The sequence below is a fragment of the Vulpes vulpes genome, chromosome 12 (assembly GCF_048418805.1).
Source record: "Vulpes vulpes isolate BD-2025 chromosome 12, VulVul3, whole genome shotgun sequence".
NCBI lineage: Eukaryota > Metazoa > Chordata > Mammalia > Carnivora > Canidae > Vulpes > Vulpes vulpes.
Genome location: NC_132791.1, coordinates 4203927 through 4231624, shown reverse-complemented (window position 1 = coordinate 4231624; position 27698 = coordinate 4203927). Strand labels below are relative to the sequence as shown.

The 27698-nt window shown below is 43.9% G+C and overlaps 1 protein-coding gene across 5 annotated transcripts in view; it reads right to left on the bottom strand.

Annotated features, from left to right (window-relative positions):
- The window catches only part of ASTN2 (astrotactin 2), an 854920-nt gene that overhangs the window by 12114 nt on the left and 815108 nt on the right, over nt 1-27698 (bottom strand). For all 5 annotated transcript variants that reach the window (XM_072727526.1, XM_072727523.1, XM_072727524.1 and 2 more), the window contains 2 exons: nt 3310-3410; nt 1392-1575 (listed from right to left, as the gene is read on the bottom strand). In XM_072727526.1, the coding sequence (XP_072583627.1) occupies nt 1392-1575; nt 3310-3410 (285 nt within the window). The remainder of the gene's footprint in view (nt 1-1391; nt 1576-3309; nt 3411-27698) is intronic.

The following is a 27698-nucleotide window of genomic DNA, read 5'->3' as shown; positions in this document are numbered from 1 at the left end:
CATTATATCAAATGTTTACATTTAATTTTCTATTAAACATAGATGGTACTACTCTTCCCTTTATAAAATGATACAGTGTTTTCAAACAGATTTTCAGTGAGATGTAAATCTATGAAATACCAAAACAAAAAGTGCTTACGGCATGGTGATACGCCCAAAATAATAAAAGCAGCAGGCAAATGATGAAAATTTGAGGAAAACCCTGCCCTAAGGTGACATTTTCTCCTTTGTATATTTCCCAGGCTGGTCACTCTGTCCCAAACTCTCCAAACCTCCTCTCCTTTCACTTGTCTGACCCCTATTCACTCTGTCAGTCTCAGTCTCAGGCCCTGGGAAGGCTTCGCTGGGTTACCTAGACCAGATGATTCTGCTGTGCCTCCCCAAAGGGCCCTGTTCTGTTCGTGCTCATTATACTTACCATTCCTATTCTTTTCAATTGCTTGTTTAATTACCTCCAACAGTGAGCTTATCCCTTTTTGTCGCTGCATGGTCAACAACCAACTGGTAAGAGGTGCTACTAAGTAAGTGATGAATGAATGAATGAATGTTGTTAGGTGCAAGGCATAAAAACATAACCACTACTTCATATACTACTTTTTGAAGCTTCAGAAGATAGTGATTGTCTTAGGTACGTTTGAATCCTCCATGGTTCCTAGCACAGCGATTGGTACAGTCACTGCTGGTGATAAAGATCATGTCTTAATACACATTGAATTTAGGAATGTATTTAGTCATGGTCACTAATGGACTTTATTCTAGAAAACCTCAGAGTTGTTCTTTTTTTTTTAAGGGGGAGAGAGGACGGGAGGGAGAGAGAGAGAGAGAGAGAGAGTCAGGGGAATGGGGAAGAAGGAGAAGGAGATAGAGAATCTCAGGCAGGCTCCAATGCAGAGCCTGATGCAGGGCTTGATCTCTTGACCCTGAGGTCATGACCTGAGCCAAAATCAAGAGTCGGACCTTTAACCAACTGAACCATCCAGGTACCCTTAGAAAACCTCAGATTTCTTATGGAAGTGGGAGGAAAGCCCTAGATTAAGGGCCATGAGCCTGCCGCTATACCCTTTCACGGTCTTGGTTAGGACAGATCTCCTCCAGGAGTTCATGGCTCCCGTCTCCAACACTAAAGGTGGAAGGTGGGTATGGGGAGTGACTGAGAGATACAGTGCTGAATGTCTTATCTGACATTCCAGAAGTCTAAGAAGCTAAAATTCCAAGAATCTGTCATTCTCTCTGCCCCTTTCCAATTTCTCACCCTGACGTGACTAAGGTAGATGACACTCTTACTTATTTGACAAAGCCCATTGTTAGCCTATGGAATAAAGGGTCTCGTAAAATCAGATAGAAGCCAGAAGGATCCACCACTCCATTCACACTCACACACCCTTCCATACCTGGGCCCAAGCTCATCCTCACTCCTCCAGACAAAGTCGCCAAACTTCTCGTAGTGAGAGTTGTAGTGGTGCTGGACTCGGAACAGCATTGAGGCCGAGACCTCCATCAGCGTGTTGTAGGCAGTCTGCTGCTCCTTTCCACTTGTATACCCATTGTACAGATTGTAGATCTTGTCTGCTATCTCTGAGGGGGAGAAGTGCAGGCACGGATCACTGGACAGCAGGAAACAGTGAGCATGGAAACACACCTTGCAACAAGGAAGGCACATTTGTGCTGGGATTCACGTGTGTGATATTCAAGGGCCGACAGACTATCAGCTGGAAATAGCAATGTCTATTCTGGGGATGTGCTGGGAGGATGCAATTAAAAAGTGAACGTAAAGCACTCAACACAGGGACTGGCACAGAGTTAGTGCTCCTAATTCGCAAGCTTCGTTATTAACATATATTTGGTATCCATGATTTCACATAAAATTCCAAACAAACGCAAAGGCTTAAATCTACTGTCTTGGGCTCATCTCAGCAGTCTACTTCTATCTCCTCCCTGTAGTTTTTCCAACATAGTTCTGTGATCAGGTCTAAGAAGTTTCTATTCAAAACACCTCTCAAAGAAAAACCAGACTCTTCTGCTCACCATATATGGCAATTTCTGCTCCTTCAGTTGTTCCTAGAAATCAATGTAACTTAAAGTCATCATGGGTAGCTCCCTTTGAATGGAAGTCTTCATCTGTGAAGACTCTGATAAAAATTTGTGCACATCCCCAAGTCATTGCTAACAGTGATTGCCTCTAGAAGAATCTGGGGGACTCAGGTTTAGGATGGAAGGAGCATTTAGTTCATAGTATTTCCACTCTGGTTTTAATTTTTCTGTCTTTTTTTTTTAACCATATATGCATGTGTTATTTTTAAATAATTATGATGATGATGATGATGATGATTAATAATAATAATCATCATCATCAGTGATCAGGAAACCATCTCAAACCCCCTTACTTTTGAGATTTGATAGCTCCTCAATAGGAAGACTATTTCCTCTTGTCCAGTAGCACACAAAGCATGTATTATGGAGCTTATTATTGAGCCATTTGTAGAAATGTCTCTCTCTCTAGAGAGACTAGAATGTGAGTTCCTAAAAGGTGAAGAGCATGTCTCTTCTGCATTGCTTGTGTACCAGTGCTCTTAGAAAACATTTGCTCAACTTGAAGTGAACCATCAGGTTCTCACAATCTACACCAGGTTTTTGCCAGTCCTGCTATGGACACTTCATCCTCATGTCAGCTAAGAACTAAGTACATGGTGGGTCTGACTGACCGGTTCTATTCTTTTTTTTTTTTTTTTTTTTTTTTTTTTTTTTTCAGGTGCCTGACGCTTACAGCTTTACGGGCCAGGAGCAGCATAAAGGTTTAATCCTACTTGCCAACTCGGATAGTCACTGCCTATAGCTCAATGCTGAGGGGTCTGAGGCCACCCTAGACTAGATGGAGATGCATGCTGTGATGAGCTATTGGTACCTGCCATGGGCTTAGTGGTGGAGTGGTCTATCGTCACGGACATGCCAACCCTAGCATAGACGGAAGTGGAAAAACGTGGTCTCTAAAAATCCTAGGTTAAGGGGCAGGACATAGTCATGGCGCTCTGACTCTCCACCACTCCTTGCCTCTAAGTCAGAACACAGACACATGCTCTGAAAGAAGGGCAAGTCTTTCCACTGGCTGAGATCTTGCTGGTAAATCTCAACTTCCTTCGTGGCTTTGATTAATTTAGTTCCCTATTCCTTCTGTCCTCTTAGTCTCTTCACTTTCTTCAACCTGTGCCAATACATGTATGAGGCAGGAAAGGGGTAATGGTTAGGGACTGTTGGGTATAGAACTTAGGAAATATGGGGGTTACCTGGGAAGTGAAGAAATGGATAACCCACCTTCTGCCTTGTTGTCATCCACCAGCGGACAGGCTGTCCTCAGGGTCACTGTGCTGAGCTCTGAGTGCCTCCCTCGTGTATCCACAGCATACAAAGTGAACCTGTAGCAGAGCAAGAAAACAGAGTACTGGGTTGTGGCTTCAGAGAAGGCCCTGGAAGTTGTAAGGTGGAACACGAAATCATAGTGTAAGATCAGCAGTCAAAAGGTGTCAGGGATGCTGAGACTACAAGAGAAGAGATTTTTGGGGAAAAAAAAATAAAGCAACTGTGAAGCATTTATTGGGCACCAAATGCCTGCTGGGCACTTTGCACTTACTCTCTTATTTTCCAAGTAGGCAAGTCTGGAAGGTGGGGATTAGTGTCACCTGCACCTCAGTGAGGAAACTGAAATTTGATTTTACATCTACCTGTGGTCTCACAGTTACTTAGGGACAGAGCAGTCTGAGTCCTGGGCTTTGGAAGTGAACCTCAGAGCTACCTTGCATGGCTGGACATGCTCATTTACATGTTCTTTCATTCATCCACTTAACAGTTACTGAGCATTAACTGTGTGCCAGGAGCTCTTTTATTCCTATACTGCATGAGCTGCATACTATGACTGCATTTTATCAAGAAGGACACTGGTTCCAAAGAGGTCATGTAATTGCCCTATTATTCATTACATATTAAGGAAGTAGCAACAGGGGACCAGAACTTAGGTCTGCCTGGATCCAAAGATTAGACACCTAACCACACTGTCAAATCTAATTCCACCTTTTATCTTTCATTAGCTGGCTTGGAGTGCTGGCAAAGGTAAGGAAGGGTGGGGCTGTCCCTAAAACATAGGTCTTAAGAGGCCTAAACATGGGGTATGTTGGCCGCATCTTCATTAAAAAGCTAATCTATTCATCTGCTTTCTGGGTTTTTAGCTTCCACCTTTGGCATAAGAATAACAGCACTGTGATGTGGGCACTACGTCTCTCCTGTTGTATCTCAGCACTGTGAGTGGAGCTCAGTTGTAGGGCTTACTACCTCTAGTACTGTGTTAGCCAAGAGAAGCAGTGGTGACAGAGGAAGGAGCGTGGTCTTGAAGACAGCCAGACGCGGGCTCACATTCTATTCTATTCTCTTCCCTTGCTCTGTGACCTCAGTTGAGTCACTTCTCTGTGCTTACTTCATCTCTCTGAATCAGGCATCTCTAAAGGCTACATGGGTGAGTTATCATTGAAAAGCCTTGCAGAGGCGTTAGAAGTAAGATGACAAACTCCAGGAAGTGAGAATGAGCCAGCGGCAGAGTAGGGAGGTAGGGACAGTCCTGGGTAACACCGTGTAAGCACTTACTACCCTCCCAGCAACCCATCTAGAAAGCGGCAGAGGCGGGATCCAAACCCTGGTCTGCGGCTCCTAGAGGGAGTATATACCGCAGCTTGAGTACAGCGATGTCCTGGCACTTACCAGGGCTGGGTATGGATGGGAGGTACTCGGTAAATATCTGAGTAAATGAATGAACCCGAGCATATCACATCTCATTTCCTAGTCATTTCTACATCAACAAGATGGGGATAATTGTAGAGACAGTGCATGACTGTCTCAGAGATCACATAGAGTGATACAAGAGAAGTGGCTTGCAAGCTGCAGATTTTTATAAAGACCATGTAAACAGCACAGATTTGTACAAGAGTACACATTTAAAAAATGCTTTCTTGGAGAAGAGGCGATGCATTTCAAGTGAGGGTAACACGGAAGGATGTAGTGAATGGAATATGTGAATTAGCCTCAAAACATGAGGAGTTGGAAACTTTTTAAACACGACTTTCCCACTGGCCACTGATGTTTCCATGGCACTTCTGCAATACACTCCCTCCACCAAGAGGGTCTAGGGTCACCTCCCTGCGTAGCCAAGCAGCATGAATAACAGCATGCCGGGGAAGAAGACGCCTTAGATTTTCAAGTTACGAAACCTGCATAGAGGGGCCCCTGGGGGGGATCAGGGGTTGAGCATCTGCCTTTGGCTCAGGGCATGATCCCAGAGTCCGGGGATCAAGTCCCACATTGGGCTTCCTGTGAGGAGCCTGCTTTTCTGTCTTTCATGAACAAATAAATAAAATATTAAAAAAATAATAATAAAACCTGGGAAGAATCCTTGCTTTCCTCAGCTGCTGGCTGAGTATTCTCTGGGCTTCAGTCTCGGTAGAGAGGGTGAAGTTATCCATCCCTCACAGGTTTGGGGCCGAGACTCAATGATACCACAATAGATCAGGCCTGGCTCAATCTTTGCTCCCCAAAAGGTAGCTTCTATTTGTGTCATTAGAGTAAACCAAATGTGTCAGTGGAGGCCTCGGTGTGGAGGAGGCCTCAGGCCACCCTGCTGGCGGGGGCGGAGGGGTGGAAAAAGAGGAAGATGTCAACCTCACAGGCCTGGGTCAAAAGTCACAAGGCCAAGCGCTTTCTGCCCGGCTCAGCTGTAATTGTAGAACTGTTCCAGAGACACATCTGAAAGCTGTTAGGGGACCCGGCAGGGCTTGGTGGGGGCTTTTTGTGAGGGGAAGAAAGTGGCGGCCCCTCATGTGGAGAAGGAGAGCGAGCTAGAGACCGGGAAGCAGACGTAGGGACACACCCACACAGCAGAGTGGAAAGTGGGGATGGAGAGAGAGAGAGAGGGTGCAGGTGGGCCTCAGGGTCGCTCAGGGGATTCAGGAAGGGTGCCAGCTGCCTTCACCTCAGTTCTTCCATCTTCTCTTTGCCCACCGGAGCAGGCTGAGGTCCACCGATAATCTGAATTAGAGCCCCTGAGCCATCACCAAACTCCACATCCTTATTTCCACGGGGGGAAACGGAGGCCCAGAGAGGAAACATGCTTAATAAAATCAGAGTAGACGTTGGCTTTTCTGACCCCCGCCCCGGTGCTCCTTCTATACACCACCCTGCTTCTGGTACCACTGGCTGAGTTAGGTCCCACTGCACCTATGGGAACTTTTATTACAAAAGAGGTAGCTCCAAGGATGGAGCGGGATGGGCTATTTAGGAACTGAAGTTCCAGGCTCAAACCCTATTCTTTTCTCCGACTTTGTTTTAGGGGAAAGAACAGTGGCCAAGGTGCCTGAAACAAACAAAATGAACACACACACACACACACACACACAAGTACACAGAACAAACCAGTGGTTTTCAGAGGGCTCGGGTGTAAGGAGATAAGCAAGACAGGTGATGGGAAGTAGGAGGCATGGCCGTCCAGTTATGAAGAAGTCAGGGGATGAAAGGTCCAGCATGGGGAATATGGTCGATGGCATCTAATAGCGTTGCCTGGTGACAGATGGTAGCTACCCCTGCGTGATGTAGAAAGTTGTTGAATCACTACATTCACTACCTGAAACTAATGTAATATAGTGTGCCAGCTATCCCTGAATTAAAAGAAGAGAAAACCGCACTCTTGTCCCAGGTTTTACACAGACTGGGGCCTGGGAGATCTTGGATGACTAAACAATACGGCTTCCATGTACTGCGATTTCAAAGTGCGGGCAAGTGCCTTGGGATTGACTACACAAATGCAAAGTATTATTTAATGTTTCTTCATCACCCTCGGGACTAAATCCAAGTCCCTTACCAGGGGCTCAGTGCAGCTCTTTGGTCTTCACTCGTTTGACTGTCCTAATATCACTGAACCTAAAACTCTGGCTACACATCCAGCCTCGTTTACTGATCTTCGCTTCCTATTCTTGTTTCATAGTAGAACCAGAGCAAACTGCCAGTGGTTCCATGATATGGAATCTACCTCTGGGCCTTTGCACATGAATACACATCTGTGTGGCTTATCCTTGCCCTTCCCCAGTTGACCCCCTTCTACCTTGTGCTTGGAGCATCAGTGGAGCCCCATCTCCTCCAGTAAAACTTCCTCTGCCCACGGTGCCCTGTTACAGCACATGCCGCACGACTAGGTCAGTGCTCATACACTTCTCTCTTGCCCCCAGGAGTACACATGTTCAGGACTGGAAAACGGTGCTGCCCATCTCTATCCACCCACCGACATCTGGTGCTCAGACATCTAAATCACGCGATGCTCGGCAAGTATTTGCCAGAATGAATGACATACTGAATGAATGACTCAGTCGACTAGGAAGTCGTAGCTCCCCTGTCTGGAAATCAGCTTCCCTGTCTGTGAAATGAACAAAAGGGGGTTTGGTTGAAAGGTCATTATAAGAGATAGAATGACAGGATGGCTGAACACATGAGCCTGGAATGAGGCTGTTCGGTTTTAAATTCTGGCCTCCCATTTATTGCCTGCGTGAGGCCTTGTGTTGATGTACTCACCTGTGAAATAGGAATCATGATATTACAACCCACTGTATAGCGTAGCTGCCAGAGTAAAAAGCGACGTGGGGAAGTGCTCACTATGCTGCCTGGCATGTGCTGACGCTCAGCGAGGGACAGTTGCGGTGTCATCATCAATAGTTATCATGAGACTGCACGAGGCTCTGAGCACCCCCCCACCCCGTCTCCCCCAGACATCCAGAAGAAGCCGTCCTAGTGGAAATCAGAGGAGAGTGGGTGGAGAGGAAGCTGTTGTTGGTCCCATCCAAGACCCCTAGACCCCCTCGCAGCGGGGGTGAGAGAATGAAACCGAGAAGTTAATTGGCGGTGAGAGCTTCTCACGGATCTGACAGGGGGTAAGAGCGGGGATGGAGCCCCAGAGGCCCACATCAGGACCAGGTCCCCGAGAGTACGGGAGAATGCGTTTGAAGTCTCCAGGCCAACGCCTGCTCTTCCCCAGCTGCCACATGATTTAGGCATTCTGGGGAGGCAAAAGTCTCCTCGCTGATTTGAAGGGAAACAGATGTTTCCAGGCCAGAGGCCCTGGTCTTGTAAAATGCTCCTTCCCCCCACACAGCTTTGGCAAACAACTTCCCAGTTAGTTTAAACCCCAACCCCCCACTCCTACCCCCACCCCACTGCCCCACACCCAACCTACCATCACTCCCCTCCCCGCCATTCCCGCCACAACGTGGCAGTTGGTGTGGTGGGAAAAGCAGAGTCCCAGCTCCGGCTCCACATCTGAGCAGCTGGCCGGCCAGGGACACCCAACTGCCCTTCTCCGATGGGCCTCAGTCTCCCGTCTCTGTGGTGAAGAAACTCAACCAGTATCACCTCTCAGGATAGGCTAGATCTGACATGTTAGGGATTGAAAAACAATTTTTTTTTCCTCTGAAAGGGTCAGTATTAATTGTTCCAGATCTTTTCTCATTGCAATCTATGACAAACAGCATGGGATTGCATATCAAACTGCGCTGGCCTTGAGTCTAGCTAGACTCTATCAGCTACCGGGCAAGTAGTGACTTAACCGTGGGCCTTGGTTTCCTTATCTGTAACATGGGACCAAGGTTCCATCTCACAGGGTTGTGAGAATTAAATCAGAATTTACAAATACCCACCATTTGCTTCAACATGGATGGAACTGGAGGGTATTATGCTGAGTGAAGTAAGTCAATCGGAGAAGGACAAACATTATATGTTTTCAATCATTTGGGGAATATAAATAATAGTGAAAGGGAATATAAGGGAAGGGAGAAGAAGTGTGTGGGAAATATCAGAAAGGGAGACAGAACATAAAGACTCCTAACTCTGGGAAATGAACTAGGGGTGGTGGAAGGGGAGGAGGGCGAGGGGTGGGGGTGAATGGGTGACGGGCACTGAGGGGGACACTTGACGGGATGAGCACTGGGTGTTATTCTGTATGTTGGTAAATTGAACACCGATAAAAAATAAATTTATTATTAAAAAAAAGAATTTGGGATCCCTGGGTGGCGCAGCGGTTTGGCGCCTGCCTTTGGCCCAGGGCGCGATCCTGGAGATCCGGGATCGAATCCCACGTCGGGCTCCCGGTGCATGGAGCCTGCTTCTCCCTCTGCCTGTGTGTCTCTGCCTCTCTCTCTCACTGTGTTCCTATCATAAATAAATAAAAATTTAAAAAAAAAAAAAGAATTTAATCCCCTCACCCACATTTTAGGTTTCTTATGAATGAAACTCCGTGTCATACCTCTTCCCTTGGACGACCCAGAATGCACAGAACAGTTGTGCTCAGAGCAGGTGTGCGATAATGTCTTCAAGTGACTACTGGTAGGAAGGTAGCTAGACACCAGGCAGCCCAAAGACTCGGGTTCTTGGTGTGACTCTGCTCTAGTGGAAGAAAGAGCATTCTCACTTTCAGGATCAAAATGAAGCAGGGTGTGTCACGGTTGGAACAGAGTCTGGAGTCTACTCGAGTGCAAATGTTGGTTGTACAACCTATTTTTTTTTCTTTTACTGTGGGCAAGTTAATTAACATCTCCGTTCTTTAGTGTATCTTGTCTTTAAAATGGGGATGATAATAAAAATAAAGTGTGGACAATAACATTACCTCCTTCAAAGGGATGTAGCACACAGAAAGTGCTAAAGTAAGCGTCTGCCACTATTCGATGTGTGTGTTTAAATTATTAATCTCTTCCACGATGGTTCTAAAAGTGAGCTCCCTCCCCCAATTCTTTAGCTTTGCTCTCACTGAGAGGTGGGGGTTCTCTGTCCCTCCACTTTGGATGCTGGTGGCGTCAGGAACATTTGGACTTATAGAGCTCAGCAGAAGGGATGCTGTGTGACTCTGAGTCTGGATCATAAAAGGCTGTGCAACTTCTACCTCTCTCGCTGGAACCTGCTTGCTCGCAGCCCCAAGCCTCCATGCAAGACATCCAGTTACGCTGAGGCCACCCTGGAGTGAGGAAGCCCGGCCACATGGAGGAAGTGGCTACGGCAGACATGTCAGCAGGACCTGGTGTCCGGGTCATTCCAGCCCAGGCCCCAGCTGGGTAACTAAAGGAACCTTCAGGTAACTGCAGCCCAAGCAGTCAGGTCGCTCATCCTGCCACTGATGCTCCAGACTTCATGAAGTAAAGACAGCCAAGCCCACTGTGCCCTGTCTCGGGGCCTGACCCACCAAATCCAACGGCATAATCAGATAGTTTGTTTTAAACCACTCAAATTTGGGGTCATTTATTACGTCATCGAGTCTCACAAGTTCCAAGCATCTACAGCCAGGGTCGGCAAAACACGGCCCACGGCCAAATCTGGCTTGCCGCATGTTTCTGTAAATAAGGTCTTAATGGAGCACAGCCACACTCAGTTTCTTAAAATGTATTTTCTGTAGATGCTTTCACACTACAGTGGCAGAGCTGAGTAACTGCAGCGGAGACCACCTGACCCATAAAGCACGTACTATCTGGACCTCTCGAGGAAAGCTTGAGCTAAAGTTTTGACAGCATCTTGTATAAATCATTTATTTACGTTATCTCCTTTGATCCCAGGGTTAGGCATTCTTCCTGCTTTAGACAGGCTCAGTGGGCTCAGGTGACGTATTCAAGGTGACGCAGCTCTCCTGACCTCAGGTCTAACGTCACAACTACTTGCTGAAGATCTGGACTCCAGTCTGGACCCTGACACTGAATAAGCACTGTGATGTGCTCTCAGTTTCCCAGCCTGTGAAGTGAGAGCATTGGTATGAACTGGCTGACAAAATTCGGATGCCCAACGTCTTCCCCAGTGGGGTGCTGGCCGTCAAGAGTGTCAGAGTCAGACCTGAGAATGAACAGTGAGGGGCTGCTATGGAGCCCTGCTCTGATCTCCGTGCAGCCCAGCTCCTCCCCAGGGCCAAAAACCAACCTTTTTATCTCCCAACTTGGGCTGACGACTCGTGCTTTCTGCCAACATAAATATTTAATTCCAGTGCCCAGCACAGAGAGACCGCCATGGTATTAAGGACTCCAGTCCTGGTTTCTACTTTCAAAACAACCCAGCCCGAGGCATGACTGGGAGGCTGTGCCTGGGACCAAAGGTGAGGCGCCCGTGGCTGTACTCCAAACATCAGCTCCCACCACTTGCACTCCCTTCAACTCCTCCGACTGCATGAGCACACAGGTCAAGAATCAGGGGAGTGGGGCGGGGGGCCAGGGCCGCCAGCAGAGAGCTCTGGGGTTCTGGGGGAAGCCCCAATCTGGAACCAACGTGGGTGCTACACTCAAGCACAGGCAACAACAATCTAGAATAAGTACTAGACATCTACTGCTGTGCCTGCCAAAGCCCCCCCAATTCACTCATATGTGAACATTACTATAATCTTCATAGTGCCAACAATACCAGACCTCAGCAATGAATGATTATAGTAATGATATTTAAAATTAAATAAATATAAATTGATTTGAAATTAAAGTGTCCTGCAGTATCCGACTGAGGAGTGAATGATCCTCACAGCTGTGCCACCCACTGTATGCCTGCCCCCAGCAGAACACCTGCTAGGTGCCCGGCACTCTCCCAAGCAGGACAAAGTACTTAATGGGCAAGAAGAGTGTGGGCCTTGCTTTCCAGGAGCTCACAGAAGAGCAGGGAGATGGAGATGGTCAAGTGAACAAGAAATGGGATGCAGTGCTAGGAGCACCTCAATAAAAATTAATTATTGTCTTTATGTTTCCTTCAAGTGTGCTCTTTCTTCCTTTCTTAAACCAATGGACTAAGCTATGGATACACATTCGAGGACCGTCTGGATCCATGGTCAGCTGCAACCTACAGGGAATGCCAACTACCTATGAAAATCATGTTCTCTTCTACCAGAAAAAAAAAAAAGCCATAAACACACACACACACACACACACACACACACACACACACACACACACAAGGGTGACAATCCTCATACTCCCCACCCTGAAAGCCTTAGAGGAGTGAACATGCCAAAGGATTTTAATGTATAAAACTAGGTAAATGGTCCATTTGAGCTTGTTCATTCACCCATCAAGTGTAATCTGACCTCTCTTGAAAAGGAAATTCAGGTTTTGTCTTCCTTCCCTTCTTCTTGTCTGTCCCCTCACTTCTCCTCTTTCTTCAGGGAGTGGCTTACATGACAATACACAGTTAGACTGACCATTGCTCCTAGTTGGAGGATGTTCCTCTTGTAACAGGTTGTTTTAGGGCAAAGCAGACAAATTTTATGGTTTCAAATCAAGGAATGAATTAAGCATGGAATGTCTTATTATTCCAATTCAATTTATATTCCCGGGATCTCTATATTCCTGTGGCCCTTTTCTTATGTCTTTATTATATCCCGGACAGCCTCTCTAATACCCAGATAAAATCAGTAATTCTTAAATGACTTCAGTTATAGGATTTTTTTACAGGGAAGTATAACTTACAGATATGTGGCAGTGAGAGACAGAGGGCATGATGTGGAGTTTAACTTTGTCTTTAACTAGCTATGTGGCTTTGGTCAGATGATTTGACCTCTCTGTAGCCTGGATACTATTGATAACCCCACAGGGATACTGTGAGGACCAAATGTTCATTATGGATGTGAAAGTGCCTTAGAGACCCCACACATTTCCTGGGCACTCACTCTATCAGACACTATGCTGGGGGCTTTTACACAGCTGTCTTCTGTTCTCTTTAGAATTGCCTAAGGAGTGTGTACTATTAAATCCATTTTACAAGGAGGCAAATGAGCCACGAAAATTTGAATTGACTTTTCCAAGGCTGCACAGATAGTTCAGCCAAGCCCCCCAGCATAGGTCTCCCAACTCAAAGTTCAGTGCTATTTCCAAATAGATACAATTGGTAGGTATTCATTGGTCCCAACTGGGTCTTGAGTCACAGTTTGGAGGAACTTAGAGTTCATGAGGAGGATGAACTCCATGTTCCCAACTTTTGACAAGGAAGAGCTCTCCATACAGCAACACCATCGCCCGTCATCCCCTTTCAACCCTGATATTGCTCCTCTTTCTGTGTCTCACCATGAAGTCTTTCTCTTCTTCTTGGTGCCTTTTAAAATTGCAAATTGGCAAATCAAGGTCAGAGAAGAGGCGGCCAAGCAGAGGTCCCCAACTTGGCTTTACCCTTGGACTTTAAGTCATAAAATACTTTAGGCAGGATGGTTCTTAACTACTTCAAGCTAAGCTCAGTCTCCACCTAATGTATGAGCAGTATTTTCCCACAGGTTGGAGGAAAGGGTATGGGGAGAGGGACCAAACTCTGTACTTGGGAGTCTATTTCCTGTTTATATGTCCTTTAAGAGATTTGGTTTCCATATCTGTAAAATGGAGTTAACAATATCTGCCTCCCAAGATTGTTCTAACAATTAAATAACAAGGAAAATACCTAGAACAGCACTTGGTACAATAAACATTATCTTGCTTGTTTTGCCTATTTATGATATTCAAATAGAAAAAGTAGAAACAATGCTTCTTGAAATCAAACCCCTGGGCAAAGGTAATCCTCCTGGAGGGTATTATGGCAGTCAGACCACTGGTTTCCATAAGGTTTGGTTAGAACTCCAGCTCAGCCACTGGGTGTATAGGCAAATCACACCATGTCTCTGAGCCTCATTTTCCTCATCAGATAGCTGCTTTCTCTCCCCAGGCATGGGAAACAAATAAACAGTTGAGATTACATCAAACTGAAAAGGTTTTGCATAGTGAAAAAAAAAATATCAACAAAATGAAAAGGCAACTTACTGAATGGGAAAAAATATTTGCAAATGACCTATCTGATAGGAGGTTAATATTCAAAATATCACAAACTCAAACAACTCAACACCAAGCAAACAATCGGATCAAAAAATGGGCAGAGGACTGGAATAGATATTTCTCCAAAGAAGACATACAGATGGCCAACAGATACATGAAAAGATGTTTAACATCACTCATCATCAAAGAAACATAAATCAAAACCACAATGAAATATCACCTCACACCAGTCAGAATGGCTAGTATCAAAAAGACACGGAATAACAGGTGCTGATGAGGATGTGGAGAAAAGAGAACCCTTGTGCACTGTTGGTGGGAATGCCAACTGGTGCAGCCACTGTGGAAAACAGTAGGGAGTTCCTCAAAAAAATTAAAAATAGAACTACCCTACAATCCAATACTTGCATTTCTGACTATCCACCCAAGGAAAATGAAAACACTAAACTGAAAAGATATATGCCCCCCATGTTTATTATAGCATTATTTACAATAACCAAGACATGGAAGCAACCTCAGTGTCTCCTGGTAAGGGATGGATAACAATGTGGTATATATACCAAATGGAATATTATTTGGCCATAAAAAATAATTAAATCTTGCCATTTGTAACAACATGGATGAACCTAGAGGATATTATGCCAAGCAAAATACATCTGGCAAAGAAAGACAAAAGCAAAACCAACCAACCAAACAACAAATAAACAGAAGCAGATTCCTAAGTACAGAGGACAAACTGGTAGTTGCCTGATGATAAGCATGTGGGGAGGCGCCTGGGTGGCGCAGTGGTTGAGCATCTGCCTTGGGCTCAGGTGGTGACCCGACAGTCCTGGCATCGAGTCCGCGTCAGGCTCCCCACAGGGAGCCTGCTTCTCCCTCTGCCCCTCTCTCTCATGAACAAATAAAAATCTTTATGGGATCCCTGGGTGGCACAGCGGTTTAGCACCTGCCTTTGGCCCAGGGCGCGATCCTGGAGACCAGGGATCGAATCCCATGTTGGGCTCCCGGTGCATGGAGCCTGCTTCTCCCTCTGCCTATGTCTCTGCCTCTCTCTCTCGCTGTGACTATCATAAATAAATTTTAATTTTTTTTTAAAAAAAGCATGTGGGGGGATGAGCAATAAAAGGGGGGATTAAGAGAAACAAAGTTCTAGTTATAAAATAAATTTACCTGATGGAGATGAAAAGTACAGCATAGGAAATACATTCAATAATATTGTAACAATGTTGTATGGTGACAGGTAGTAGTTACACTTACCATGGTGAGCACCTAGTGATGTACAGAATCATTGAATCACTATGTTGTATACCTAACTAATAATGTCCTTCAATAATAAAATCTTTAAAAATGATAAGAAAAATATGCAATACCTGCCTTTTTTCTCCTTCTTCATGAAATTGGTTGCTCTTGTTAATCAATTGCGATTTACTTACTTTTAAATTTTAAATGCAGTATATTTATCATATATTATATTAGTTCCTGGTGTACAACACAGTAATTCAACAATTTTATACATTACTCAGTTCTTATCAAGATAAATGTGCTCTTAATCTCCTTCACCTTCTTCACCCATTCTCCCACCCATCTTTCTTTCCTCTGGTAACCATCTGTCCTCTTTAGTTAAGAGTCTGTTTTTATGGTTTGCCACTTTTTTCCCCTTTGTTCATTTGTTTTATTTCTTAAATTTCACATACGAGTTAAATCATATGGTATTTGCATTCCTCTGACTTATTTTGCTTTAGCATTGTACTCTCTAGATCCATCCAGCCATGTTGTTGCAAATGGCAAGATTTCATTCTTTTTTTACTGCTGAGTAATAGTTCATTGTGCATACATATCACATCTTCTTTAACAATATCTGCTTTTAATTGTATGAGAATTAGAGACAATGCACACAGTAAGCTACTAACTGGGTTAGTATCCAGTAAGGTTCAGCAAAGTCTGAACCCTGGCCTGCCCTGGCTTTGCCCCCACCAATACTGTGACCTTGGGTGAAGTCCTTCCTCATGGACTTGCTTTCTTTTCCTACAAAACAGTGTGTTACTAGATGTCTTCACTGGTGAATTCTACCAAAAAACACCAATTAACACCAATCCTACGTAAACTCTTCCAAAAATACAGAAGAGGAAGGAACATTGCCCATTAATTGTATGAAGCCAGTATTATCCTGACACCCAAACCAGACAAAGTCACTACAGGAAGGAAAACGATAGTCCAATATCCCTTATAAATATAGACACAACAAAACAATAATCAAATTCAGTAACATATAAAAAGGATTATACACTATGACCAAGCGAGATGTAGGCCAGAAAAGCAAGACTGATTCAGCATATGAAAATCAACTAATATAACTCATCGTATTAACAGAATAAAGGACAAAAATTACTGATCATCTCAATAGACACAGAAAAAGCTTTCATAAAATTCAACAACCTTTCATAAAACACTGTAATAAAAACACTTAAGGGACACCTGGGTGGCTCAGTGGTTTAGCAACTCTCTTCGGCTCAGGTGATGACCCTGGGGTGGCAGGATGGAGTCCCACATTGGGCTTCCTGCAGGGAGCCTGCTTTTCTTTTGCCTATGTCTCTACGTCTCTCTCATGTGTCTCCCATGAGTAAATAAGTAAAATCTTTAAAAAAATAAAAATAAAAACACTTAAACTGTGAATAGAAGAAAACTACCCCAACCTGACAAAGGATATCTGTGGAAAACTCACAGCTTATATCCTACTTAATGGTAAAGGCTGAAAACTTTCCCCCTAGGTCAATTGTCACTACTTCTATTCAGCACTGTACTGAAGGTCCTAGACAGGGCATTTAGGCAAGGAAAAAAAAAGTCACCCATGTAGTAAAGTATAAAACTATCTCCATTTGCAGATGACATGATCTTTTATATAGAAAAACAAAGGAATACACACACAATCTAAAAGAAAAAAAAGGAAGTTCAGCGTGGTTACAAGTGAAAAGATTAATATACAAAAATAAACTATATTCTTATATACTAGCAATGAATTATAAGGAAATGAAATTAAGAAATAATCACATTATTAGTAAAAAAAAACAACACAAAATCAAACACGAATAAATTTATTAACAAAAGGCTTACAAGACTTATACACTGAAAACCACAAAAGATATAGAAAGAAATTAAAGAAGACCTAAATAAATGGAATGGTATGTTGTGTTCATGGATTAGAAAATTTAACATTATTAATATGGAAATACTCCCAAATTTATCTATAGATTCAACACAATCTCCACCAAAATCCCAGCTCTTTTTTTTTTTTTTTTAGAGAATGACTAGCTGCTCTTAAAATTTATATAGAAATATAAGGTACCCAGAATAGCCAAAATACTCCTGAAAAAACAAAGCTGGAAGATTCCCACATGACCATTTCACAATTTACTACAAGATGACAGTAATCAAGACTGTCTGGTACTAATATAAAAATAGATAGAGATCGATGGAATAAAATTGAGAGCCCAGAAATAAACTCATGCATTTATGGCCAATTGATTTTTAACAACAGTGAAAAAAATAGTCATTTTTAATAATTGCTTCTTTAGCAAATGATGCTGGGATAACTGGATAACCACATACAAAAGAAGAGAATGGAATTGGACCCCTATCTCACACCATATATATTAAAAAAAAAAAAAAAACTCAAAATGGATCAAAGACCTACATGTAAAAGCAAAAACTAAAAACTCTTAGAAAAAAAATTAAAAAGCAAATATTCGTGACCTTAGGTAAGAGGATGATTTCTTAGCTATGACCCCAAAAGTACAATCAAAGGGGAAAAAAAAAGATAAATAGGATTTTTTATCAAATTAAAACATTTTGTATTCTAAAGGATGATATTAAGAAAATGAAAAAATACACCATAAAACAGGAGAAAATATGTGTAAATCATATACCTGATACAAGACTAATACTTGGAATATATAAAGAAGCATTGCAACTCAACAATGAAAAGACAAATAGCACAATTTAAAAATAAAAGATCTGAGTACATATTTCTCAGATAAGATACACAAATGGGCAATAAACACATGAAAATATGCTCACATCACTAATCATTAGGGAAATGCAAACCAAAACCATAATGGGACACCACCTCTTATCCATGAAGTTGCCTAACAGAAAAGACAAAAAATAACAAGAGTTGGCAAAGACGGGAGAAATTGGAATCCTCATACACTGCTGATGGGAATACAAAATAGTGCAGCCACACTAGAAAACCGTTTGGCAGTTCCTCTTAAAGTTAAACATTGAGTTTTAACATAGGACTTAGTAATTCTAATCCTAGGTATAGGCCCAAGAGAACTGAAAACATATGTCCATAAAAAAACAAATTTTCATAGCTGCATTATTCTTAACAGCCAAAAAGTGGAAAACAACTCAAATGTCCATCAACAAATGAATAAACAAAATATCCATACAACTGAATATTATTCAACCATAAAAAGAAATGAAGTCCTAACAGTACAATATCACTGAACCTTGAAAACATGATGCAAAGTGAAAGAATTCAGACAGAAAGGCCATATATTGTATGATTCCATTTCTATGAAATGTCTTCAGTAGGCAAATTCCTAGAGACAGCAAGTAGATTAGTGGTGGCCAGGACTGGGAGGAGGGGGAAATGGGAGTGATTGCTAATGGATACGGAGTTTCTTTTTCAGACAATTAAAATGTTCTGGAATTCATTGTGATGATTGTACAACTTTCTGAGTATCCTAAAATTCACTGAATTATATATCTTTAAAAGGATGGATTTTATGGCATGTGAATTAGATCTCAAAAAAAATAAATAAATAAAGCTCTATAAACAAATAAAACCAATGGTGTAAGTCTAGAAGAATCCTACATCCATAAAGGTGGCCATGGCAAGAATTTGGGGCCTGGATCTCTAATATCTGTAGCTTTCTGATTTCTTAATTTGAGCAAACACCGCCTGCCTCAACTTCTGTCCCATATTAGCTCATATAAGCAGAAAGGGGACACAGGAGACCTTCAGTGAAACCTTAAGTGGACAGCTATGGCTCTGGTTTGTTCGTAGAGGAGTCTGCAGACGCCAGCAGAACCACTCAAAACCTCAGTATGATGTGGAACTTAGAGTCGTGGACTCAGAAGTGGGGTACATCGTGCCGTCGCTTACAGGTTGTGTGACACTTAGGTCCTTTACTTCCTCCAGCCTCAGTTTCCTTGTCAATAAAATAAACACGGTTCCATCAACCTCACAGGGTTATCAGGAGGAGTCCTCAGGGTAGATAAGGCTCCCTGTAGCTCAATTCTTGACAGATAATAACAATTCAATCCATAGTTGGAATTACTATTTTTTTTGAAAAATTTTATTTATTTATTCATCAGAGACACACAGAGAGAGAGAGGCAGAGACACAGGCAGAGGGAGAAGCAGGCTCCATGCAGCGAGCCCGACGTGGGACTCGATCCCAGGACGCCAGGATCACGCCCTGGGCTGAAGGCAGTGCTAAACCACTGAGCCACCCAGGCTTCCCGGAATTACTATTTTTAATGATCATCCTCTGCATGTCCTACATCTTTGATAAACAAAAATAACTATTTCCAATGCAGTGCAGCTTCACCTTGAACCTGTGGCATACTCCCAACAACCTGCACTGGCTCCCCTCTCTGCCTGGGACTTTCTCCTTCCGGTTCCTTCTCTCATCTCCTTCAAATCTTTGCACCAATGCCTCCTTCTCAGTGAGGTTCCCTTGTACTTATTTATCCAGTAAGATTCTTTTTTAAATTTCAGCTACATCCAAACTGCTATACCTAGAAGTATATGAGAATACCATTTACCCAGCTCTATTTTTTCATATTATTTACAATCTTCTAATACATTATATCATTTCCTTGTTTGTTATACTTATTGATTTCATCACTCTGCTTGAATATAGAATTCACAAAAGCAAAGATTTAGTCTGTTTTGTTCATTGACCTATCCCTCAGTGCCAAAAACTGAGCTAGATCACATGGCAGGCCTTCGACAGAGGTTGACTGAACACCTGGACATGCACCTATGGATACGAACACATGTCGTGTGTGTGGAGTACCACTAGAACGTGAGGCATTGCATATGCATTGCTCAGGGCAAGGGTGGGTCCTTTCTCCCACACTCATCATTGGAAAGCTAGGGGAAGGAGGAGGTGGAGAAAGAGGAGGAGAAGGTATTACATTACAGTTTTCAGAAACTCGAAGACTCAGGACGGCTAGTCCCTTTGCGGCTATTTAACCAACCGTTTGCTCACTTTACAGTATTTCTAGAGACCTGTGTGCACCCGAGTGCCTTGGCTGTAGCTATTATAAAAGCAGGTGCAGACCAGCAGCCCTATGCACCAGTGGACATTATGTAAAAGGAGATTTAAAAGAAATATAAATCATAGTCCCTGCCCAGCAAGGGGCTCCCAGTTTACTTGACCACATACATCTCCCCCCACATCTCACATATACATATCATCTTTGCCAATCGCTGCCTATGTGCTATCTAGTTGACCCCTAAAATAATCTTAAGTAGATTGTATTATCTATATCTATGCTTTCAGATGAAAAAACAAAGTCTCAGGGATAAAATGAGATGCTTGAGTTGCACTGGGAATACATTCCAGAGCTGAGTCCAGTCCCGGAGCTGACCTGACCCCAAGTCTGCATTCTTTGTATTACACAGTATGCCCACCATGAATTTAACAACACTTTAGTCTTCATCCAAAAGGCACTTATGATCTTACTTGAACAGACAAAACATGCCCCCATGAGCCAATGATGAACAAGATAGGACAGAAAGTTAGGCACCCGTAGAGCTCGTCAGAGAAGGCGTAAGGAAGTTGGGAAAGCCCTTCCTTGGGGGAGAGCTAGTACCTTCAGCAGTTTGGGGAGGCCAAGCAAAAGAGGGTAAAGGTAAGTGGTGTGAACAGCAGGGCTTAAAGATCAGTGCTCCGAGCCAGGCTGCCAATAAACAGGCCAAAGGTGACAAAAGCACGCTGGACTTGGACGTGTAGCATCTCTGTAGAGCTGCCAACAGGGGAGGCAAGCGGAAGAGCTGGAAGCGGCTGCCCAGGAAGTCCTGAAGGAGGCCTTGTCTAGGTCAGGCCTGAGTTCCACTGAGAACTCAAAGGATTCTCACAAGCTGAGACGTGGTTATTGGCACCAGGATACGGTCTTGTCAAGTAGCTTATTTAACTAAGGCTCTGAGAGGGCGATCGACTTGTCCTAGGTCACACAGTAAGCAAATCCAGTATTTGAATGGAGAACCCCTGCCCCCGAGGCAGGATGCTGTGTGGACGCTTAGCACAGTGAGCAGATTCACAGTGAAAACTGAGAACAGGGCGGAGAGCAGGGTGCTCGTCCCCAAAGGTGTCATTGTCTCCATTCTACTTAGCACGACCAGCCCGGAGGGTCCCCACACAGCTTTTACACTGGACAGTTTCAGCTCTGTTTTGACTTTATTTTTCTTCCTCTCCACTGACGCTTGCCCTGGACCACACTGCCCTGTCCTCTGCTCGCCCATATGGCCCAACTTAGACACTTCCTCCCAGCAGCCATTATGTCTGGTAAGCAAGCGTCAAGCCCTGTAGGTACCACAAGACTGATCCCTGTCTTTTCAAGGAAGGGATTTTGCAAAGAATGCACTTCAGCCTCCCCTCCGTGCACACTGCAGTAACAAGCTCAGCGTGGTGTGGTCCTCCTGGAAGGACGTGTGCTCAAGACACAGCACAGGACACTTCTGCATTCAAACCCAGGGCTGGCTGCCTCCACCACCGGGGCTGCATACTCGCCACCAGGCTGTCCCTCTTTGTTCCAGCCAGCAGGGCTGATCGCTGCTGTGAACTCGGGCAACCTCACATAGCCTTTGTCTAATATCTCAGAATCCCAGCCGCCATCCGGCTCCCTTTGCCCCATGAAGATAAGCCTCTTTGGTCGACTGGACACATCAGCCTTAGGAACCTTGAACCACCAGAATAAGGACAACGGGCCGGCTGGGCACAGTTGGGGCATCCGGGCCTGATAAGACCTCGCCACGGCTGGACAAGCTCTCAGAGACGTAAGGCTTTGCGTAAGCATGAGATTAGAAGAATACATTATTAAAATATTTATTTGTTTTCTTATAGGTATTGACATAAAATGGGGGGGAAAAAGTTTCCTAGGAGAGATAAGACCCAGTGAGACTTTCTGTGCCTTGGTTTTGAATATATGATTGTTACAGAAATTAAGTTAATATTATTAATAAATAATAACAAAAACCGTGTCAGCTGGAAGCAGCTGTACTTTCAGTTTGCTAACAGGTGAAACTAGGGATGCCAGTGGGAATTAAAAAGCAAGCAAACAAACACAAACTCACTTTGCTCTTTGGACTAGACTGATACAGATTTAGGACAGTGGTTGTATCTTGAGAGAGAAGGGGGAGCAGAAATCAGGCTGATGACGGGGAAAGGATAATCTTCAAGTGCATCTTTAATTTTAATTTCTTTTAGGACAGAGGGACGAGCTCTGAAGCAACTATGACAGGGCCCTGGCAGGCATTAATCCTGTATGGCGGGCACATGGTGGCTCACTGTATTGTCTCTCTGCATTTTATTTTCATTTTCACGATTCAAGCCAACAAATGAACACATCCCTGACATCTATCAATTTACACTTTGCAAAGCTTATTACACAAATAACCTTGAAAGCAAGACAAAGCAGGGTTTACTGGCCACGTTTTACATTCAGAGAATTTGATGTTTGCAGGGAGGGTGGGGGGGGCTTTCTAATCAAGGACAGACTCACAGTGGTAGAGTGATAGAGCTGGCGCTCAATTCAACCCCGGGTTGAGGGCTCCTTGTGCTACATTCACCTTGACATTGAAGACACAACTGCTCCTTCTTACAGAAAAATCTCTACAAGGTTTGGGTTGGTCCAAGGACAAAGGTGGTACCAAGACACTTCTGAGCTCCAGCTTCTATACCAGTTAGCCCACTTCACGTCACTCTGCTCCCCAACAATGAACCTCGATGTCACTGGTCCAGTAAATGTTTCCTAGAGCCCAGATACAAGGCTGGGACTCCCAGGTAGTTCTCTACAGCACCCTGCTTCATAATCACACCAGCCCATTCTCTCTGGGAACTCTCTTGCCTGTCTTCTCTTTGTGAGCTGGGATGCTGCACCTGTGTAGGGTTTTCTACCTTCCCACCTCCCTCAGATGGAACACGGACTATGAGGTAAGGCAGTGCAATGCGGCACAGTGGTTAAGGATCCAGGGTATTGGCATCAGAGAGACCTATGCATGGATCCTGTTCTGTGCTTCACCCCTATGAGCCTCTATTTCCTTCACCATATAATAGGATTAATAAAACTCTAAGGACAACAGGTTGTTGTTGTTGTTGTTGTTGTTGTTGTTGTTGTTGTTCTTGTTTTTCAGTTTTGCTTTCTTTACCTAACCTTTCTTACTCCTTTTTCTGGAAGCATGGTGCCTGGGTTCACTTACGAACAATTTTCCCACCTTTTACTACGACTTGGATGGGACTATCCATTTCATGTCCCTGACCCCTACCACGGAAATGGTGATGCCATCCAAGCAAACAACCAGAGTCCCTTCCTGGGGGAAGGGGATATATTCATATATTCAAGGGGATTGAAAGAGATGTAGGAAAGGGGTATGGCTCGCTCTATGATCGTAGGCATGAAGGACCATCAAACCTATAGCTGCCAGAGTCCATCTCCATCCCCACATGAGGAAAAACACGACTCAAAATGCAGCCAACATGTACCAAGTTGAGACAGAAGTAGAGTCCGTACTATACCATCCACATCCTAGATTCTGCTAGGTCTGAAGACAGCACACCTGTTGAATTTCCCAGATACGTAACTGAATAAATTCCATTTTCCCCACAAGCAGTTTTGATTTGTGTTTCTGTTACTTGAATCCGTGAGTCTAGGTTCTCATATGTCCTTCTGAAACACCCTTTAGAAAGCTATTGATTATACAAGATAATGTTTAATCATGCACTCAATATAGTATCTGGTGCATTTCAAATACCCAAGCCATGGAGGAGGTGGTGGTGGTGATGGTGGGAGGTCACTGTTATCATCAACAGGACTGTAGAGGACTCTTGTCCCAGAAGGAGGGCTGCCCCTCTGCTCGGCTCCCCAGTCTGGCTTAGTAACCAGCAAATAACACCTCTGCCCCTGCCTGGTCATGTGACCCTGGCCAGCTCTCTCTCCGCCAGGCCCAGAACCAAATTTCCAGGCTCTGAGGAAGACTCATACCTGCTTTGTTGGGGCTAATTGCTTCTTCCTCTGAGTGTCTTAGTACCTAGGACATGAAGCTGTGAATGACACTGTTCTCATCTCTCCTTCACTCGCTGGCATCCCTACTGGTGTGTGGGGCTCTCTGGGAGAAGGAAACCACATCTCATCCTTCTTTCAACCCCATCAGTCCCTCACGTGGTAGGGGTAACTCCTAAAGAAGAATTTCTTGCTGTTTCATAAACAGATGAGCACTGAGTACTCCTGAAGATTAGAAAGGGAATAATGGGGACTTTGGCCAATCCACAGAAGCTCGCTTTTTTTTTTTTTTTTTAATCTTCCAAAGGTCAGGGTCCACAGTAGGTGTTTAGAAAATGCTTTCCAGTAACCAACAGTACTGCTCTACCCTGGGCCAGCCTAAGAGGCAAAGAAGGGAAGTAGAGTTCTTACAAATAAGCATCAGGCAGGACAAATCTGTGCATGCTGATGAGCTGTTTCTGGCTCATCCCTCACCCTGTCTCATCCCGTTCATCTGATGCTATAGATATTAACCACTCTCCAAGCAAAACAACCGGAGTCCTTTAGCGCTGGTATTCATTAATTCCACTCATTTTAGTTCCACGCTCTCCAATTCTGGCTAACACTAGACCTCAATGCCTCTCGTTCAGGCCTTGGGAATAGCTTCCTTATTTGCTTCCTACAGTTTTCTTCCACTTCCAACCTACTGCCAGTATATCAGCCAGTCTGATCTTTCTAAAGTGCAAATCTGACAATGTCTACTGAGCAGCTGGCCTAAAACCCTTAATGACTCCCTTAAGAGAAAGTCCACACTTCTTAGCCTCGAAATAAAGTCCCTTTATGATTTGACTCTTCTCAGTCTCATCAGCCTCATCAACCAAACTCATCCCATTGCCTCAGGATAACTTGAGTCGGCTCTGTAAATTGCTATGTTGCTTTGCTCTTTAGCAACTTCGCACGTAGGACTCCCTCTCCATGGAAAACCATTCTCCCTTCTCTCCCTGTCTTACTGATCCTGTCCGTCCTTTAAAGCTCCACTAAAATGTCACTCTTCCTGGCCAGCTTTCACTGGACTGAGAGCCGGTCTCTACTCTGGGCTCTCATATCATGAGCCACATTTTATCATGAGCTCCATGGCATCAGGGACAATGTGTTGTTCATCTCGGGGTTCCCAGAATGTATGTCAGGGCCCTACAGAGACGTAAAGACACTAAAATGAGTGGAATTAATGAATACCAGTGCTAATAAAGAGGATGCTGCATGTGAGCACACCCTTAGAGATTAAGTGTGCACTGGATAAGGAAAAGCTAGACGACATCCTTCTTGACTGTCTGAAGATTCCTCTTTATCTCTGCCTTTTTCTATAGCTCATAATCAGTAATGATATTGTAGAGCCAGTTGGCCGATTTTAATTGCCTTGTGGTATAGCGGTTTGCATACACGCCTGGCTCCGCCCAGCAGAAGAGGGAGCTGTTCAGGGCATTGTGCCTCATTGCTCCATGTGTCCCTTAGAGAGCTTCACAGGAAGGAATACTGTGCACAAGTTCAGAGATCAGAAAAGACCTGTTTTCAAACACTAGTTCCGCCATTTATTCCCTAGTGACTCTGCCCATTTTACTGAACCTCTGTAAGCTTTCATTTATTTTTAAAACGAGGGGAGAAAAGTGTCTGCCTCATAGGATTATAGCGATGATGAAATGTAATATTACGTGCATTTGTTTATCCAATGAATATTCACTGAATGGCTTCTGCATGTGTACAGTTGAGTACATAGAAATAAAACCAACAGCATGTTTACTCTCACTGACTGTTAAAGTCCCCTATTAAGGGGACAGACATTAACACTCACGTAAATATGTCATTTGCAAGTTTAAGTAATTGCAATGAAGGAAAGGAGTAAGGAGGCATAATTTTGATTACTGGTTGGGGGATGCCATTCTGAGGAAGCAACATTTAGGATGATAACAGGAGAATGAATAAGAGATGTAGCATGTGCCAAGGCCCTGTGATGGAGAGTGCACAGTCTGGCTTGTAGCAGGCTCATTAAATGCTGATGTGACATCAGGGGAGGTGGGACTCATTAGTGATGAGGAGCTTGGGCTCTGGAGCCAGCCAGCCTGAATTTAAATCCTGGCTCTGTTACTGACTAGTGCATGACTCGAGGCAAATTTCTTAATTCTCTGGGCTTTGGTCATCTCATGTGTAAAATGGGAATAATAGAGCTCTGTCCTCATTGAGTTACTGAGAGGACTAGACGAGGTAATTTATGTAAAGCATTTAGAACAGTGTCTGGCATATCGATAGCGCTTTTAAATAACAGCCATTCATATCATTAATTCTTTTCTTTTCCTCTCTGAAGTATTTACATGGATACTATTATAAAGCAAGAGGCAAAGGTCTTTTCTGAAGAAGACATATCCGAGCTAGGAAATGAAAAAGGGAATAATGGGAAATTATGGGAGTTTGTCCAATAAAATACCAGGAACTTGGTTTGCCTCTTTGTAAATGGTATAATCCTTGCCTCTAGGGTCAGCACATTTTATGGTGCCAATGGCACTCCTGAGATGCCTCCAGGGGACTCCGTTTGGCCCAACACTGGTTAGCTGGATTTGGACAAGGTTACTGAGATTCTGGGAAGAAAGTATAACCCTAAGACAGTGTATTATTTAAAAATTCACAGGATTAAAGCAAAAACAAACAAATAAAAAACTCCAGGGATTACCTCTGCTTTTTTTTTTTTAAAGATGCTTTTGTTGATTTAATATCTATCTAGAAGCCAGCAACATTGCTGTTTCTTTCTTCTTTAGCTTCTGAGTATCTTCCTTGACTGTTCACTCTCTCTCCTCTCCCTGTCACAGGCCAGAGATACAGTTAAGAAATATCTATTTAGGTCTTAAGTTACTACACACTTGAAGGGGAGAGTTCTAGGGGCAGGCCTGTGATAAGGAGGAGAGGGCTGGATACAGTCGTGGGAGTCAGGCAGGCAGCTTACCCAACCGCCACCCTCCCCACAAGTCAGACAGCCCCCTGGCCTTCCTTGCTTGTTTCAATCTGTGAATGTTTCCCAGAAAGAAATAGTAACTTCTCCTTTTTCTGGCAGGGGTGCCTGATGAAACTCCTTGAAAACAGGGCCTCTCCCTCCCCTTCACGCTGGCCTCACACATGCTAATGCAAATGAGTCCTGACCCAGCCAGGGGTCTGCGGGAAGGCTGCCAGGAGCTTTAGAACAAACATGCAAAGAATGTTATTTCATTTCTGGCATCCTGGGGAATGAGGGACCCAGAGAGGGAAGCTGGGCAGTTAGGGGGTGGAAGGAGAGGGAGAGCGAATGTGAATGCTTACTGCAATAAGATGGAAACAAATGGAAATGATGGGAGGAAATTAATATAAACAAAAGGTCTACCAGGTGCCAGGAATTGGCATATAGAATAGTTGTTGTTTTTTTTTTTAATCTGACATACACATTTCGAGATAGAATTTTTTTACTCCCACTTTCTGGATCCAGAACAAGGCTTGGTCTCAAAAGTTAGACATATTTTTTTCAAAGGTTACCCAACTATGAAATTTAAACCCAGATTTTAAAATTTTGAATTCTGTGCTGTATCTTCTC